We start from the raw sequence: 15,058 nt of genomic DNA, 5'->3' as shown, positions 1-15,058 counted from the left end.
TGATGAACTGCTGTGCTATTGAGCAGCGTTTGCATGTAAGACTGAAGATACAGTATTTCGCACCAGAAGGAATTGCCACTGTGAAAGTGTGGAAAGCATCTATTTTTTTATAGTAGTCATTAAGGTTAGGTCACTCTCCTTATTGGGTAACATAAAATCACTCTCTCTCTCAATTTTCCCCCCATTAGGAGCCGTTGCCCTCGACTCCCCCCAGGATCCTGTTCCTGTCAGTTCCGTGTCTCTTATCCCTCCTCCTCCTCCAAAAAATGCAGCGCGCATGCTAGCCCTAGTGTTAGCTGAGTCCGCCCAGCAAGCGTCTGCTCAGTCTCAGAAAAAGCCAGGAGATACTCATTCTGAAAGCACAAATTATGGAGAGACCGAAGCTGGTACAGCTCTAGAAAAGCTCCATGTCTCTGCTGGTGCTCCAGACAAGCTCCACCTGTATACCAGTCTGCCTGAGAACCGCCTTCACTTCCAGCCTGGTGCTCCAGTAGAGAAGGATTTTCAAGGTAGCAGCACAGCCGGGGAGCAGAACCACCTGTCTGGCGCACCTGGAGCCCGAGACCCCCCGCCTGTCCGCAGTGGCATGCCTGGGGACATGCCCGCTAGCAGAGATGAAGAACAAGAGCAGTCCAGCTTCCATCCTCGTAAATCTGGAGACAAAGATCACTTCCCGTCCCACGCTGGGGACAAGGAGCACCACACCCTGGGTGCACTGCCTGACCTGGAGCCTCCCACACCTGACATGCCAATAGATAAGCCCCAACTCCGTGCATGCATGCCCGGGGACAAGCACCTCGCGCCCGCCTGCACAGCCGACGACAAACTTCAGACACCTCCTGTTGTGACAGCCGGGGAGAAAAGCACCCTGGCTTCAGTGCCGTATCTGACAACCATCCAGACAACTGCAACCGAGCCTAGCCACGGACCAGCGAGCCAACATGCCACTGGCCCAGCCTCAACTCAGACAGACAGCATTGTTACAGCGACTCAGCGCATGCTCGCAGCCATCCAGCCCGCTATGTCGCAGAGACAAGATCACCAATCAGCAATGGGACAAGTGCCAGCCGCCTCTGCAAAAGCAACCACTGGTTCCAGCCAGGTACGTGCACGTATCTGCAAGCGCCGTGTGTGTGCACAGCTGCTCTGTGTTTGTAGGGGACTGAGCTCAGGGAGAATTGGTCCAAATCTGAGTGGCAAGAGGCAGGGGGTTCCTCACGGGTTACTTACTGGGAATTGAATGTGTAGGACAGAGGCACAGCCTTACAGGAATGCAGCGCAGTATTTCTTAAGTGAATACATGGGAACATAGCAGTGTATCTACTCATAAGTTTAAGGAAAAAAAGAGTATTTTGTGGGGTGACTGATCCAGGGAATGGTGGCTCAGAAGTGCTCAGATGCAAGTAACTGACAATGTCCTCTTCCGGCAGCCTTTAATAAAGCAGGTCAGATTCCTGGTGAGGGGGTTAGTCATAGAAGTGTGCATTCAGAAATCCAAGCTATCTGCTGCCCATGAAATACGAACACCTGCAGCTTGCTGGCTGTCTTAGCCACTCCACTGTAATATGGAAGGGATTTCAGCTGTATGACTCTACTTGAGCTGCTAAGTCCTACACACAGGTGTATTTCTGTTAACATAAGTACATTAACAAGTAGACCACCTAAGAAAATGCTTTGGCCACTGTATAAAGGCCATAAAGTAGAGACAGCTACTTCCTCCCCCTTCAGCAGTATGACTTTTGCAATAAGAGCACTTACAGGCTCCTCGGCTGCCATTTGTGGCAGGTCCTGGAAGCCACCTGCCATCCCCCAGAGGCAGCATGCTGCCCTTGCTGTGAAAGGGAACATACACATCTTTTCCTTTGACAGTGAGCAATGCTGGCTCTCCACAGCAAACGAAAGTCAGGTGTTGTCGACAGAAGGAAGACACAGACGCTCAATATGAGTGTACAGTGAACTTCAACTTTAATGGATAGCTCAGTCACCTTTTATCTAGTTCGAACATAATCAACTCATACATATTGCAAAAACTAAGTTCAGGATTGGCTAACATTTCCCGCTCTTTTCAGGTAGTTCCTCCTTCTTTTAGCCACCGTCCCGCCTTAGGGACTTTCCCCATGGCTCAAGGGCATCGTGTCCTTGAGCCTGATTGGCTCTCAGCCAGCTGCGTATGTGCCCAGACTCATGTGAGTTGAGTACAGTACTTTACTAGCCCATTGCCTCTTAACTGCCCAACATCCATGTGTCCTATTTCACTTAACCATTCCTCCACAATTCCCCCGTTTTTATTTTGCTTAGTTAGGCAGTTAAAGATTATATGTGCAGCAACTATAACCAATGTAAGTAGAAAGAACTAACAAAACCCATCCACCCATGTTCCCAAAAACAGATTTAAGCCAACTTTCAAACCAACTATCTTGTACTACAATTTTTTGCGTATGATCCCTTAACCATTTCAACTGGTCGTGAATTGCCCAAGTGATCCACATATTGGTTTTAGGATCGATTTTGCTTAGGATGGCACTATTACGTCCAACCGTCATTGTCAAAGATAACGCAACCAGAATCCCTTGCACCGTTAGATCAGCCATGGTTGCTGTTATTCGTACTTGATGACTTTTCTTCAATGGCTGGTTTAACACATCGACTAGGTACCCAGGTTGGACCTGTAGGGGAAGAGATACACACATAACCTCGCCCCATATAAATCACGTCAGCAGGCCCCAACCATTGTCCCGTTTTCATATCTCAGTACAGTACTCTCATAATGCATTTATTTTCATTTTCAGACTTAATGTAATGACCTGCAGCGGATGGTTCCTCATGATCTTCAAATATACACAAATTATTAAGAACAAATAAAGTTTTATTCACTCTCTCTCTAATATCTGTAATGTCTTTAAACTTTTCCAAGTACTGCTTAACTGTTCCATTAGCCCTTTCTACTATAGCTTGACCAGTTGGTGAATGTGGAATACCAGTTATATGCTTAATGTCCCACAGTTCCATAAATCGCTTAAGTGGCCCACTAACATAGGCTGGACCATTATCAGTCTTTATAGTTTGTGGTACTCCCATTACTGCAAAACAACTGGCAAGATGACGTCGTACATCCCAAACTTTTTCCCCAGGCTGCGGTGTAGCCCAGAGTAGTGCAGCTTGTAACTCTTCAGAGTTTTGTATATACCATTCCAAATCGCCTGGCTTCATGGGTAACCAGATCATATTTGGAGGAACCCCATCCACCTGCAATATTCGATTCCTCCCCTTCTTTACTAATTCTGCTAATGTTGCAATTTTTTCTTGAATTGTTTGTCGAGGTTGTAATGGAGGAGCTATCCATTCTAATACCACAGTTTCTCCTCCCTTCTCCCCCGTTTTTATTTTTTGCTGTGTTGTCGTGGTTTAACCCGGCTGGCAGCTAAACACCACGCAGCCGTTCGCTCACCCTCCCCCCTCCCTCTCTGGGACGGGGGAGAGAAATGGAAAGTGAAGCCCGTGAGTTGAGATAAAGACAGTTTAATAAGACAGGAAAATAATAATAATAATAATACAATGATGATAATAGTACTACTACTAATAATATGTACAAACAAGTGATGCACAATGCAATTGCTCACCACCCGCTGACCGATGCCCAGCCTAACCCCGAGCAGTCCGGCCCCCTCCCCCCGGCTAGCCACCCCTATATATTGTTTAGCATGCCGTCAGATGGTATGGAATACCCCTTTGGCTAGTTCGGGTCACCTGTCCTGGGTCTGTCCCCTCCCAGCTCTTACTGCACCCCCAGCCTGCCTGTTGGCAGGACAGAGCAAAAGGCTGAGATGTCCTTGGCTTGGTATAAGCACTGCTCTGCAACAATTAAAACATCGGGGTGTTATCAGCACTCTTCTCATCCTAAGCCAAAACACAGCATTCCACCAGCTACTAGGAAGAAAATTAATTCTGTTCTAACTGAAACCAAGACATGTGTTATGGAATACAGTCCATTCAAATCTTTGATCCGGACCTTCACGATTTATTGCCGGGAGAGTAAAGGCAAACCTCTGTCATTTTTATGGATCATAGCAGGATTAGGTAGACCAGGTTGCAGTGCTCCCATGGCACACATTTTGACAGTCTTAGGTGCCCTTGTTGACACTGCTCTTGTACTAGGACTTTCCCGTTTTAGCGGCCACTGCTCAACCCACACAGGTTCATCAGTTTTCCATTTTAGTGGGATTGGGAAAGTCCAATCAATGGCCATACCTATAAATGGTGATCTGACGTAAGAACCATTCCCATCTGAGCAAGAATGTCTCTCCCTGTCAGTGCTTGTACTCCATCTGGCAACGGTGAGACAGATACACTGCATTTTACAACTTTGTCACCTATTGTCCATTGCAGTACTGGTGATCGATGAGCAATAGTCATACCTCTTACTGCTGCTACAGTGGCACTGGATTCGAATGTATGCCAATGCGGTGGCCAAGTTTGCGCACTGATTATTGTCACATCTGCGCCAGTGTCTGTAGTGGGTTTACGTGGCAAGGTTTTGGTAGCAGGGGGCCATAGGGGTGGTTTCTGTGAGAAAGATCTAGAAGCTGCCCCATGTTTGGGAAGGGCCCCATTGTTTTCCAGATCTGAGCCAATAAGAGATGTTGTTTTGCGCCTCTGTGAGAGCATATTTAAGACGGAAAAAAAACGCTGCGCCACACAGCAGCCGGGAGAGTCACGGGAGTGAGTGAGAAACAGCCTGCAGGTGCCAAGGTCAGTTTAGAAGGAGGGGGAGAGGCGCCGGAGCAGAAGTCCCCTGCGGCCTGTGGTGAGGACCATGGTGAAGCAGGATGTCCCCCTGCAGCCCATGGAGTACCACGGTGGAGCAGGGTTCCACGCTGCAGACCGTGGAGGAGACCACGGTGGAGCAGGTGGCCCTGCACCGACGGAGGCTGCCGCCTGTGGAAGACCCCTGCCAGAGCAGATTTCAGGCCAGACGTGTAGCCCGCGGAGAGGAGCCCACGCAGGAGCAGGTGATCTGGCAGGAGCTGCTGCCCGTAGGGGAGCCAGGTTGGAGCAGTTTTCTCCTGAGGGATGGACCCCGTGGTACAGACCCATATCTGGAGCAGTTCTGGAAGAGCTGCTGCCTGTGGGAAGCCCACGCCGGATCAGTTCATCAAGGACTGCATCCCGTGGGTGGGACCCCACAGCACAGGGGACGAGAGTGACCGAGAAGGAGAGGCAGAGAAGAAGTGCTGTAGACTGACCATAACCCCCATTCCCCCGTTCCCCTGCGCCACTCGGGGGGAGGAGGTGGAAAAGGGTGGATGGGGGGGAAGGTGCTTTTGTTTTTTTTTTTTTTCCTTTGTTTCTCATTTCTCTCGCTTGCTAGTAATAGGCAATAAATCTTACTATCTCCTTCTGCCGAGTCTGTTTTGCACGTTACAATAATTATTGCGTGATTTTCTCATCCTTATCTCAATCCTTGAGCCCTTTTCACATATTTTCTCCCCATTCCTCTTTGAGGAGGGGGAGTGAGAGAGCGGCTGTGGTGGAGCTCGACTGCCCACTCGAGCGGAACCACGACAGTGTCCAACAATGCCTCAATTTGCAGTTTCTCATCCTTTAAACATACTGTGATTTTCTGTCATGGTCTCTGCTGCATGCCAAGCGTTAATAACGCTACTTTTCCTGTGGAGCCAAATGCTCCGAGTCCTTGGTCCTTATTGACCATCGGTGGTACATGCATTGGAGGAAACATTGCAGAAACCATAATCTGTATTTCCCCAAAATAGTCTTTAGAAGTCCAACCAATATTTGTAATCCATTCAAGGTAGCAGACGATCTTCCGATCAATAAAGCTCCCACAGGATCACCATTAATAGTAACTGGTCCCATAACTCCTGTCTTTACCCTGGTGGGTTTGGAGTGCAATAGCGTTACAGCTACTGCTGTTGCCAAGTCCAAGCCGAGGCTCTCTCTGGTGGCTGGTCGGAGGTAAAGGGCGCGGGGCGGTCCTTCCCGCTGCTCCGGCCGTTTCCCGATGCACCATGTCGACAGGTCGCTGTGTTATGCGTATTGGATTGGCAGTTCTGACACCACACTGATTTCGTTTTGCACCCTTGTCTCATATGTCCCGTGATCCCACAGCGAAAACAATGCGGTCGCGGTGAAGACCCTCGGCCAGTAGGACGGCCTCTGGGCGTTTGCAAAGGAGCAAGGGCAGCGAGTGCTTGATTCTGCGTTTGCTGCGCAGTCTCTCTTAATACCTGTGCCTGTTCTTTCATACTATAGTGAAAGCTCCTCCTCTGCTACAGAGGACATTGTCACAGGCACCTCCGAATTTCCCGAGACCCCCTGTGTAATAGTAAAAGTTCTAACGGAAGGTGGCAACGGGCAATCTGTTCCTTCCATATTTATTTGCTGTGGATTAACATTATTAACCCTGATGGTCCTAACCGCTCTGTTGCAGCAGCTGCAACTCTTTGTTCAGCTCCATGCATGGCCAATGCATTAGGCACTGCTCTCCATGGCTTCATTAAATTTTCTTCAGCAGACCCAATATCACTAATAACATCATCAAACAATTTATCTCCAAATTTACGCCACTCTGTTTGTTCAAAAAAACTGTATCAGGATTTGTAAAACAACCCTTAGCTACCCCATATGCTAACAACCCTGGCAAATCTTTTTCTACAATCTATATTTAAAATGCTCCGCTTTTATAAAAAGCATCTGAGCAAATAATACGCTGCTTGTCTCTCATACCTTTATATATACAGTTGCAGCCTTTGCAAAGACCTCGGCAGTGCTTTTCTGGCGGGACCCTTTATAGGCTCATCCCGGGTGCGGGGACTCCCTTCCACCTTCCGAGCTGCGGGTGCGGGGACTCCTGTCCCTTTCACCTTTCCGACCTCGGCGACGCGTGACCGGCGGGATCCTCTCCCGGGTGCGGGGACTCCACGTCCCTTTCACCTTTCCGACACGGGTGCGGGGATTCTTGTCCCTTCCACCTCCTGGGTTGCATTGCAGGACCGGCTTTCCCTTATTCCGCCCAACCGTGGCCCAGGATCACTGCCAGCATCGTCCAAATCTCGTTCAGACCGGTCCCTGTTTGGGTGCCAATTTGTTGTCGACGGAAGGAAGACCAAAACCTCACCCCTAGATATGGGGAAAGCGGACTTCAGGCTGCTCAGGGAACTAGTCAGCAAGCTCCCCTGGGAAACTGCTCTTGAAGGCCTCGATGTCCACCAGTGCTGGTCATTCTTTAAGCGATGCCTCCTAGAAGCACAAGATCAGGCAATTCCTAAATATCGCAAGTCAGGTAGGCGGGGCAGGAGGCCGGCGTGGCTGACCAGGAACGTTCTAATGGAGATTAGGCGGAAACAGAGGGTGTTTCGCTACTGGAAGGAGGGCCAGGTGTCATGGAAAGAATACAGGGATGCTGTTCGTGTTTGTAGGGAGAAAATTCGTGTGGCCAAAGCACACCTAGAGTTGAAGCTGGCTGTGTCTGTGAGAGAAAATAAAAAGGGTTTTTTTAGATATGTGAATGGAAAAAGGAGAACTAAAGAATACATAGGGCCGCTCCTTGACAGGGAAGGTCTCCTCACAGACAATGACATAGGCAAAGCAGAGACGCTTAACGCCTTCTTTGCCTCTGTCTTCAATGCCGATGATGGGCTTCGGGACCCAGGGTGCCCTGAGCTGGAGGACCGGGACGGTGGGGACGACAAACTCCCGACCGACCCTGAACGTGTGCGGGATTTGCTACTCCACCTGGATCCCTACAAGTCCATGGGTCCGGATGGGATTCATCCCCGGGTGCTGAAAGAGCTGGCGGACGTCATCGCGGAACCTCTCTCAATTATTTTTCAACGATCCTGGGAATTTGGAGAGGTCCCGGTAGACTGGAAGCTGGCAAATGTTGTGCCGATTTTCAAGAAGGGTCAGAAAGAAGACCCTAGCAATTACAGGCCTGTCAGTCTCACGTCAGTGCCTGGTAAAATCATGGAGAAGATGGTTCTCGAACTTACTGAGGCGCACCTGAGGGACAAAGCAGTCATTGGTCCCAGCCAGCATGGGTTTGTGAAGGGTAGGTCCTGCCTAACTAACCTGATTTCCTTTTATGATAAGATTACCCGTATGGTGGACCAAGGGAAACCAGCTGATGTGATTTTTTTGGACTTCAGCAAGGCTTTTGACACGGTTTCCCATAGGATCCTACTGGACAAAATGTCCACCATACAGCTAAATAAAAACATCATACGATGGGTGAGCAATTGGCTAACGGGCAGGGCCCAAAGGGTTATGGTAAATGGGGCTGCGTCAGGCTGGCGGGCGGTCACCAGTGGGGTCCCTCAAGGCTCCATTTTAGGGCTGGTACTTTTCAATATTTTTATAAATGATCTGGATGTAGGAATAGAGGGTATTTTGAGCAAGTTTGCTGATGACACCAAACTTGGAGGAGTTGTGGACTCGAATGAGGGCGTAAAGGCCTTGCAGAGGGATCTGGATAGGTTGGAGAGCTGGGCGATCACCAACCGCATGAAGTTCAATAAGAGCAAGTGCCGGGTCCTGCACCTGGTACGGGGAAACCCTGGCTGCACGTACAGACTGGGCGATGAGATGCTGGAGAGCAGCCTAGAAGAGAGGGATCTGGGGGTCGTGGTAGACAGCAAGTTGAATATGAGCCAGCAGTGTGCCCTGGCAGCCAGGAGCACAACCGTGTCCTGGGGTGCATCAAGCACGGCATCGCTAGTAGGTCAAGGGAGGTGATTGTCCCGCTCTACTCTGCGCTGGTGCAGCCTCACCTCGAGTACTGTGTGCAGTTCTGGGCACCACAGTATAAAAAGGACATGAAACTGTTGGAGAGTGTCCAGAGGAGGGCTGCGAAGATGGTGAAAGGCCTGGAGGGGAAGACGTACGAAGAACGGCTGAGGTCACTGGGCCTGTTCAGCCTGGAGAAGAGGAGGCTGAGGGGAGACCTCATCACAGTCTACAACTTCCTCGTAAGGGGGTGTCAAGAGGCAGGAGACCTTTTCTCCATTAACACCAGTGACAGGACCCGCGGGAACGGGGTTAAGCTGAGGCAGGGGAAATTTAGGCTTGATGTCAGGAGGGGGTTCTTCACAGAGAGGGTGGTTGTACACTGGAACAGGCTCCCTAGGGAAGTGGTCACTGCACCGAGCCTGTCTGAATTTAAGAAGAGATTGGACTGTGCACTTAGGCACATGGTCTGAACTTTTGGGTAGACCTGTGCGGTGTCAAGAGTTGGACGTGATGATCCTTTAGGGTCCCTTCCATCTCAGGATATTCTATGATTCTATGATTCTAAGACACAGACGCTCAATATGAGTGTACAGTGAACTTCAACTTTAATGGATAGCTCAGTCGCCTTTTATCTAGTTCGAACATAATCAACTCATACATATTGCAAAAACTAAGTTCAGGATTGGCTAACACTTCCCGCTCTTTTCAGGTAGTTCCTCCTTCTTTTAGCCACCGTCCCGCCTTAGGGACTTTCCCCATGGCTCAAGGGCATCGTGTCCTTGAGCCTGATTGGCTCTCAGCCAGCTGCGTACAGTGCCCAGACTCATGTGAGTTGAGTACAGTACTTTACTAGCCCATTGCCTCTTAACTGCCCAACATCCACATGTCCTATTTCACTTAACCATTCCTCCACAGTCAGGCACAAAATAACTGACACTGTACTAATCCATACAAGCATCTGTGGTAGCGTAAGTACAGAATGGGGGAAGGATGCTTGCCTCTAACTTCTACTGGTCTCTTCCTTATAGGTTTGGGGTGCAACTGCACCAGAAAAGCTACCTGATCCTGCTCCTGTTTTTGCCTCAGAAAATAGTTCTACTACACGCTGCTCATCTTCTGTGCCCGCAGGGCACCAGAGCCATGTGGAAAAGCCTCGGGAGAGTACAAGGGCTCCCCCGCTGCACCTGCGTTCCGAATCCGTCCCTACTCATTCATCCTACAGCTTTACACCTCCTGTCCCACCTGTGAGAACACTGGAGAGCAAAATTGCTGCTGCCATGCACTCAAACAATACGGATGCTATCAACAACTCCAACTATCATGCCTTCCTGGCTTCCTCCATGCTGGCCTCCTTTGTGGAGGAAGCCCTGCTGCCGCCGCCAGCGCCGCCACCGCCACCGCCCCCCAAGCACGCTTCTCTGCAGTCCATCTACGTGCCGCATCCCAAGCCGGAGAGCATCCCGGAGCCCTCTGGACCAGACAACTACCTGCACCACAAGCTGACCTCCAGCCACACGTACAGGCCTGAGAGTGTTCCTCCTCACATCTCCTACCACACCAAACCTGACCAGCACCAAGCCTATCCTCCTCGCTCTGAGACACCAACTTCTGCAAGCACTCGCTACAACACCTACACAAACCAAGGAAAAAGCACCTCAACTGTCCACTCCAAGCCTCGCAGCCGGATGGAGTTTGTGTCCTCTGTGAGCCCAATGGGTCTGCGTAACACCAGCTACGGTGAGGACGCCCCACCCTACCCCACCATCCGTCGGGTTCAGTCGCTGCATGTCCCCACCCCGGCTGCCGCTGCTATCCGCTCCGTTCCCATTTCGCGCACCGAGGTGCCTCCAGACGACGAGCCCGTGTATTGCACACGGCCTCTCTACCAGTACAAGCCATATCAACCCCACTCTGACTACCACGTAACTCAGCTGCAGCCTTACTTTGAGAACGGACGAGTCCATTACCGCTACAGTCCTTATTCCAGCTCTTCCGGATCTTCTTATTACACTACTGACGATGGGAACTTCTACGACCTGGACCCCTACAATACCGTACGGGCCAAGCCCTTCCACCCCATGCCCAGCCGAGAGTTTGCCTCCTGCGCCTCGCGGCTGCAAAGCAAAGGTCTGTACCGCAACCCTGGTTTGTCCGCCTACCCGCAGGGTGGCCTCATTGGCCACCTGGCTGGCAAAGAGCACAGCTTTATTAGCAGAGACGTGCCTCCTGCCCCAGACATCAAGCACACGTACATGTCGTGGGACCTCGAGGACATGGAGAAGTACCGCATGCAGTCAATTCGCCGAGAGAGCCGCACACGCCAAAAAATGAAAGGGCCGGTGATGTCCCAGTATGACAACGTGACCCCGCTGCTGCCGGATGATCTGGGAGAACTGGATGTCATTCATCTGCGCAGTAAATCTGATCCTGGGAAAACTGGGCTCCTCACCGTGGCAGAAGGTAAGGAGGGGAGGTACCCAGCCAAAGCAGCTACACCCGAGGGAGATGAACGCTACTACATGCAGCACCCTGAACCAGAACTGGACAGAGCCCACTACCACGGGGCCTATGGGAACGGCCCTTCGGAGAAGCCGTCCCTGCCCCAGAAGCAGAGCAGCATCCGGAGCAGGAAGCTGCACGAGCCTGGATGCAGCACAAACGAACACGGGACGCACTTCCAGCAGGAGGGAAGCCATAGGCAGCCTTCCGAATCCAAAAACGGACCCCCTTATTGTGACTACAGGCCTAAAGGCGGCCCAGAGCCTTCCGAGCCCGTCGGTTACCAGCACTCTGGCGGGAAGTACATGACGATGAACCACGATACCCTGAGACTGAACCACAAGGAAGTGAAGTTAGCGGATGACAGACAAGATTTAGAAAGACCTCGAGCCAAACCGACCATGTCCATGGAGAAACAGACCAGAGACAACTATAAGGAAGAGGAGCACGCTGCCTCACCCATTGCACCACCACCCAAGCCTGAACGGAGCCACAGCCTCAGGATGCAGCACCCTGAATCCATGGAGAAGGATTCTGCCTTCCTCTACCCGTACCAAACCCTCGGAAAACGCCAAAGCACTATGACTGTGATGTCCCACTACGACAATTTGGAGGATTACCATACCATGCCTCAGCACCAAAGAGGGAGCTACGTTGGAGGAGGGGGGTTCATGCCCCCCACTTTTACCCACATGCACAGCAGGACATACGCCACCGCCCTTGGCCAGGGGGCCTTCCTCCCGACGGAGCTGTGTTTGCAGAGGCCCGAAACAGAAGTCCATGTCGAGTGAGCTGATATGAGGCGAAGAAGGAATAGAGTGTAAGCAGCCTCTGCTGGACAGTGGACTGTTTTATTTTTTCAGTGATAGAAAAAAAATAAATAAATGTTGCCCCAATGAGCAAAGCAAAACTCCTTCAACCCCCCCTCCTCTCCCACCAGCCCACCACTCACTGTTTTTATGTAGTAGAGATACAGCTTTTTCATGTTGTTTGAGATAACTGGAATGGTTAGGCAGGCTGTTGGCGCCCAGATGTTGCCAGAGAGGACAGGCAGAGCTGAAAGAGATGCTGCAGGAGGAAGGGAAAAGAAGTTTTTCCTTCGCTGGATTTGATGTTGGCAGTTACCACCGCTTCCTCACCATGCCTCCGTAGTCCTGTGCATGATGGACTGTGCATGCTGCTGTTCTTGTGAGCCCCGTGTGTCGCCCTTCCCACTTTTAGCTTCCAAGAAAGGGTCTCCGTGACACGCCTCGGAGGAGCCACTCTTCTACTCCCACTGAGGTTATGCAGCACGAGGGGGTGGGGGGCGGCTTCCGAAGTATTTTCTTCTTCATAAATGCCAAGGTGTGCCTCTCCCTTGAAAATTAGTGCTTAGGTGTAGTGGATCTTCACTGCTTTAACTGCTTGGAAGTGGGTGGGAGCCTGTTTTGACTTCAGCCTGTGGAAGAGGCTCTGAAGCAAGCTCACGATACAGCACACTTCTTAAATTGCTTGCTTCACAAGTTGCTTCTGGCTACAAGAAGTCAAAGTTTCTCTAGTATAAGTGGAGGCGAGCTATAGAAGCCAAGTAGGGCACAGGTCTACATTTCTCACAGCAAAAGAAAAAAACAATACAAAAAACACAAAAACACATGCAAAAAGGGAGCAGCACACCCATTTCATGCCAATTCCCCCTATACTGCTAGGCTATCTACAGTCCAGATGATTTAATACCATGTTGAGGCTGGCCAGACAGTATCCTCTCATTCCAAAAAAAAAAAAAAAAAAAGAAAAAACATACTAAGAAAACCACTTCTAGTAGCGTTGTGTCCAGCTTGTAAATTGGAGCACAAGTTTCTAGCTGGGAATGACTGTGTAAGTGCTGAGTTACCTGCATGCCCAGCTATTTGCCCAGGGCCAGACCCTGTTGTCGATGGCTGGAAGACACAGACGCTCAGTATGAGTGATCAGTGAACTTCAACTTTAAGGGATAGCTCAGTCGCCTTTTATCTAGTTCGAACATAATCAACTCATACATATTCCAAAACTAAGCTCATGTTTGGCTAACATTTCCCGCTCTTTTCAGTTAGTTCCTCCTTCTTTTAGCCACCGTCCCGCCTTAGGGGCCTTCCCAGTCACCCAAGGGCATCGTGTCCTTGAGCCTGATTGGCTCTCAGCCAGCTGCGTACGTGCCAGACTCGTGTGAGTTAAGTACGGTACTTCACTAGCCCATTTGTACTACAATTTTTTGCGTATGATCCCTTAACCATTTCAACTGGTCGTGAATTGACTGACCACGGTCGGAAAGGTTAAAGCAACACTTCCTCCCACATCTTCACACCCATGTCCCTGAGCCAACAACAAGAAATCAATTGCGGCTCTATTTTGTAGTACAGCATGTCTTAGACTCTCCATATCTTGTGACATTTCAGAAAGAACTTGTATGGTAACATTTGACTGTTTAACAGCCCAGGTGACCCATATATTCATCTGAGGGTCAATCTTCCCTACGATGGCATTACCATGTCCAACCATCATTATCATTGACAACATAATCAACATAATCAAAGTCCCTTGCTTCGTTAATTCAGCCATGGTCGCTGTTATCCTTTTTTGGTGACTTTTCTTCAAGGGCTGGTTTTACATCAGATGTCAAATACATAACATAACACAACCATACAACTTAACCCTAATAACACTACAATTACTGTAAGCACTTAATGGTAACACAATTAATAGTAAGTAACACAACTTAATAGTAACACACTTAAACCTAATCACTCGATGGTGATCGAAGGCTGTTCTTGATAGTCGTCGAGGTGTCACAGCCCACGTCATTGTCAGAATAATTATCAGGAACCTCTTCCTGGTCGTCTTCGGCGTGTGCAGATTCTAAAGCTGCCCCAGTCTGCTTTGCAGTGATCCACTGGGTACCTGCTTCCGGCACCACTTCAAAATCTCTATAACATTTTATAATATTTTTGCAAGTAACCCCTTAACCACATCCATCACAATACTACATGCAATGATTGACACCACAGTGAACAGAATCCTTAATCCCTCTTTGACTAATCTCAGTAACCATCTATGCATTGTTTCAAACAAATCAGTGAACCATTGACTGAAAGGATTGATACCATATTGACTCCTTCTCATGCACTCCTTCAAGAAAGCAATGAATTTGTGAATTGACTCATTATGATCAAAAAGGTTTAAACGGTACATTCCCTTAAGTTTCTCCAAGAGGCTACTTCACACAATGACCCCATACTTGTGAAACATGATTTTGCTCGACCAGCACTAATTTCCTACGATTTCAGCCTGCACTATGGCAATAAACGTGCTCTCACTAACACAGTACACACCACACTTGCACACCCAGAGGCCTCTGACACATCTCACTCTCAATCATACCACAACCTCAATCATACCACAAGAATATAATTTAGAATGATAAGCAAACAAACAAGTATTGTCTCATTGTGTTCCCCGTGAAGTTAATTGTAACACTTTGTTTTAAAACCTTACCCTTACACAAATACTTTCAACACAAAATACCTAGACATTTAAGAATAACACATACAATTATTAACACTCCAGTTAGTATCCCTTTTGCATTGCAAGGTAAACCTCTTATACAAAGAATGCCAGAGAGAAGCAGCACAGCCGCCGCTGCTTCCATGGTTATGTCAGACAGGCTGCAGGGTCCTGATGTCCGTCCCTCTCTCTGTGCCGACTCGCCACACGGTGAGGGTCGGCTGCCGTTTGATTCCGCGGAGCTCGGAGTGCAGCGCTGCTCGTGGCGGTGACTGGGGGGGGGGAGGCTCCCATTGCC

The 15,058-nt window shown here is 49.6% G+C and overlaps 1 protein-coding gene across 11 annotated transcripts in view; it reads left to right on the top strand.

Annotated features, from left to right (window-relative positions):
* ARHGAP32 (Rho GTPase activating protein 32) overlaps positions 1–13,854 on the top strand; it is a 265,176-nt gene extending 251,322 nt beyond the window's left edge. For all 11 annotated transcript variants that reach the window (XM_084495627.1, XM_084495629.1, XM_084495626.1 and 8 more), the window contains 2 exons: positions 189–1,102; positions 9,774–13,854. In XM_084495627.1, coding sequence (XP_084351753.1) covers positions 189–1,102; positions 9,774–12,035 — 3,176 coding nt within the window. In that variant the 3' untranslated portion in view covers positions 12,036–13,854. The remainder of the gene's footprint in view (positions 1–188; positions 1,103–9,773) is intronic.
* The last annotated feature ends 1,204 nt before the right edge of the window (positions 13,855–15,058 follow it).

The sequence above is a fragment of the Aythya ferina genome, assembly GCF_964211825.1.
Source record: "Aythya ferina genome assembly, chromosome: 22".
Taxonomy (NCBI): Eukaryota; Metazoa; Chordata; class Aves; order Anseriformes; family Anatidae; genus Aythya; species Aythya ferina.
The sequence above is the reverse complement of the archived record's forward strand: the minus strand, read 5'-3'. Positions and strand labels throughout refer to the sequence as shown.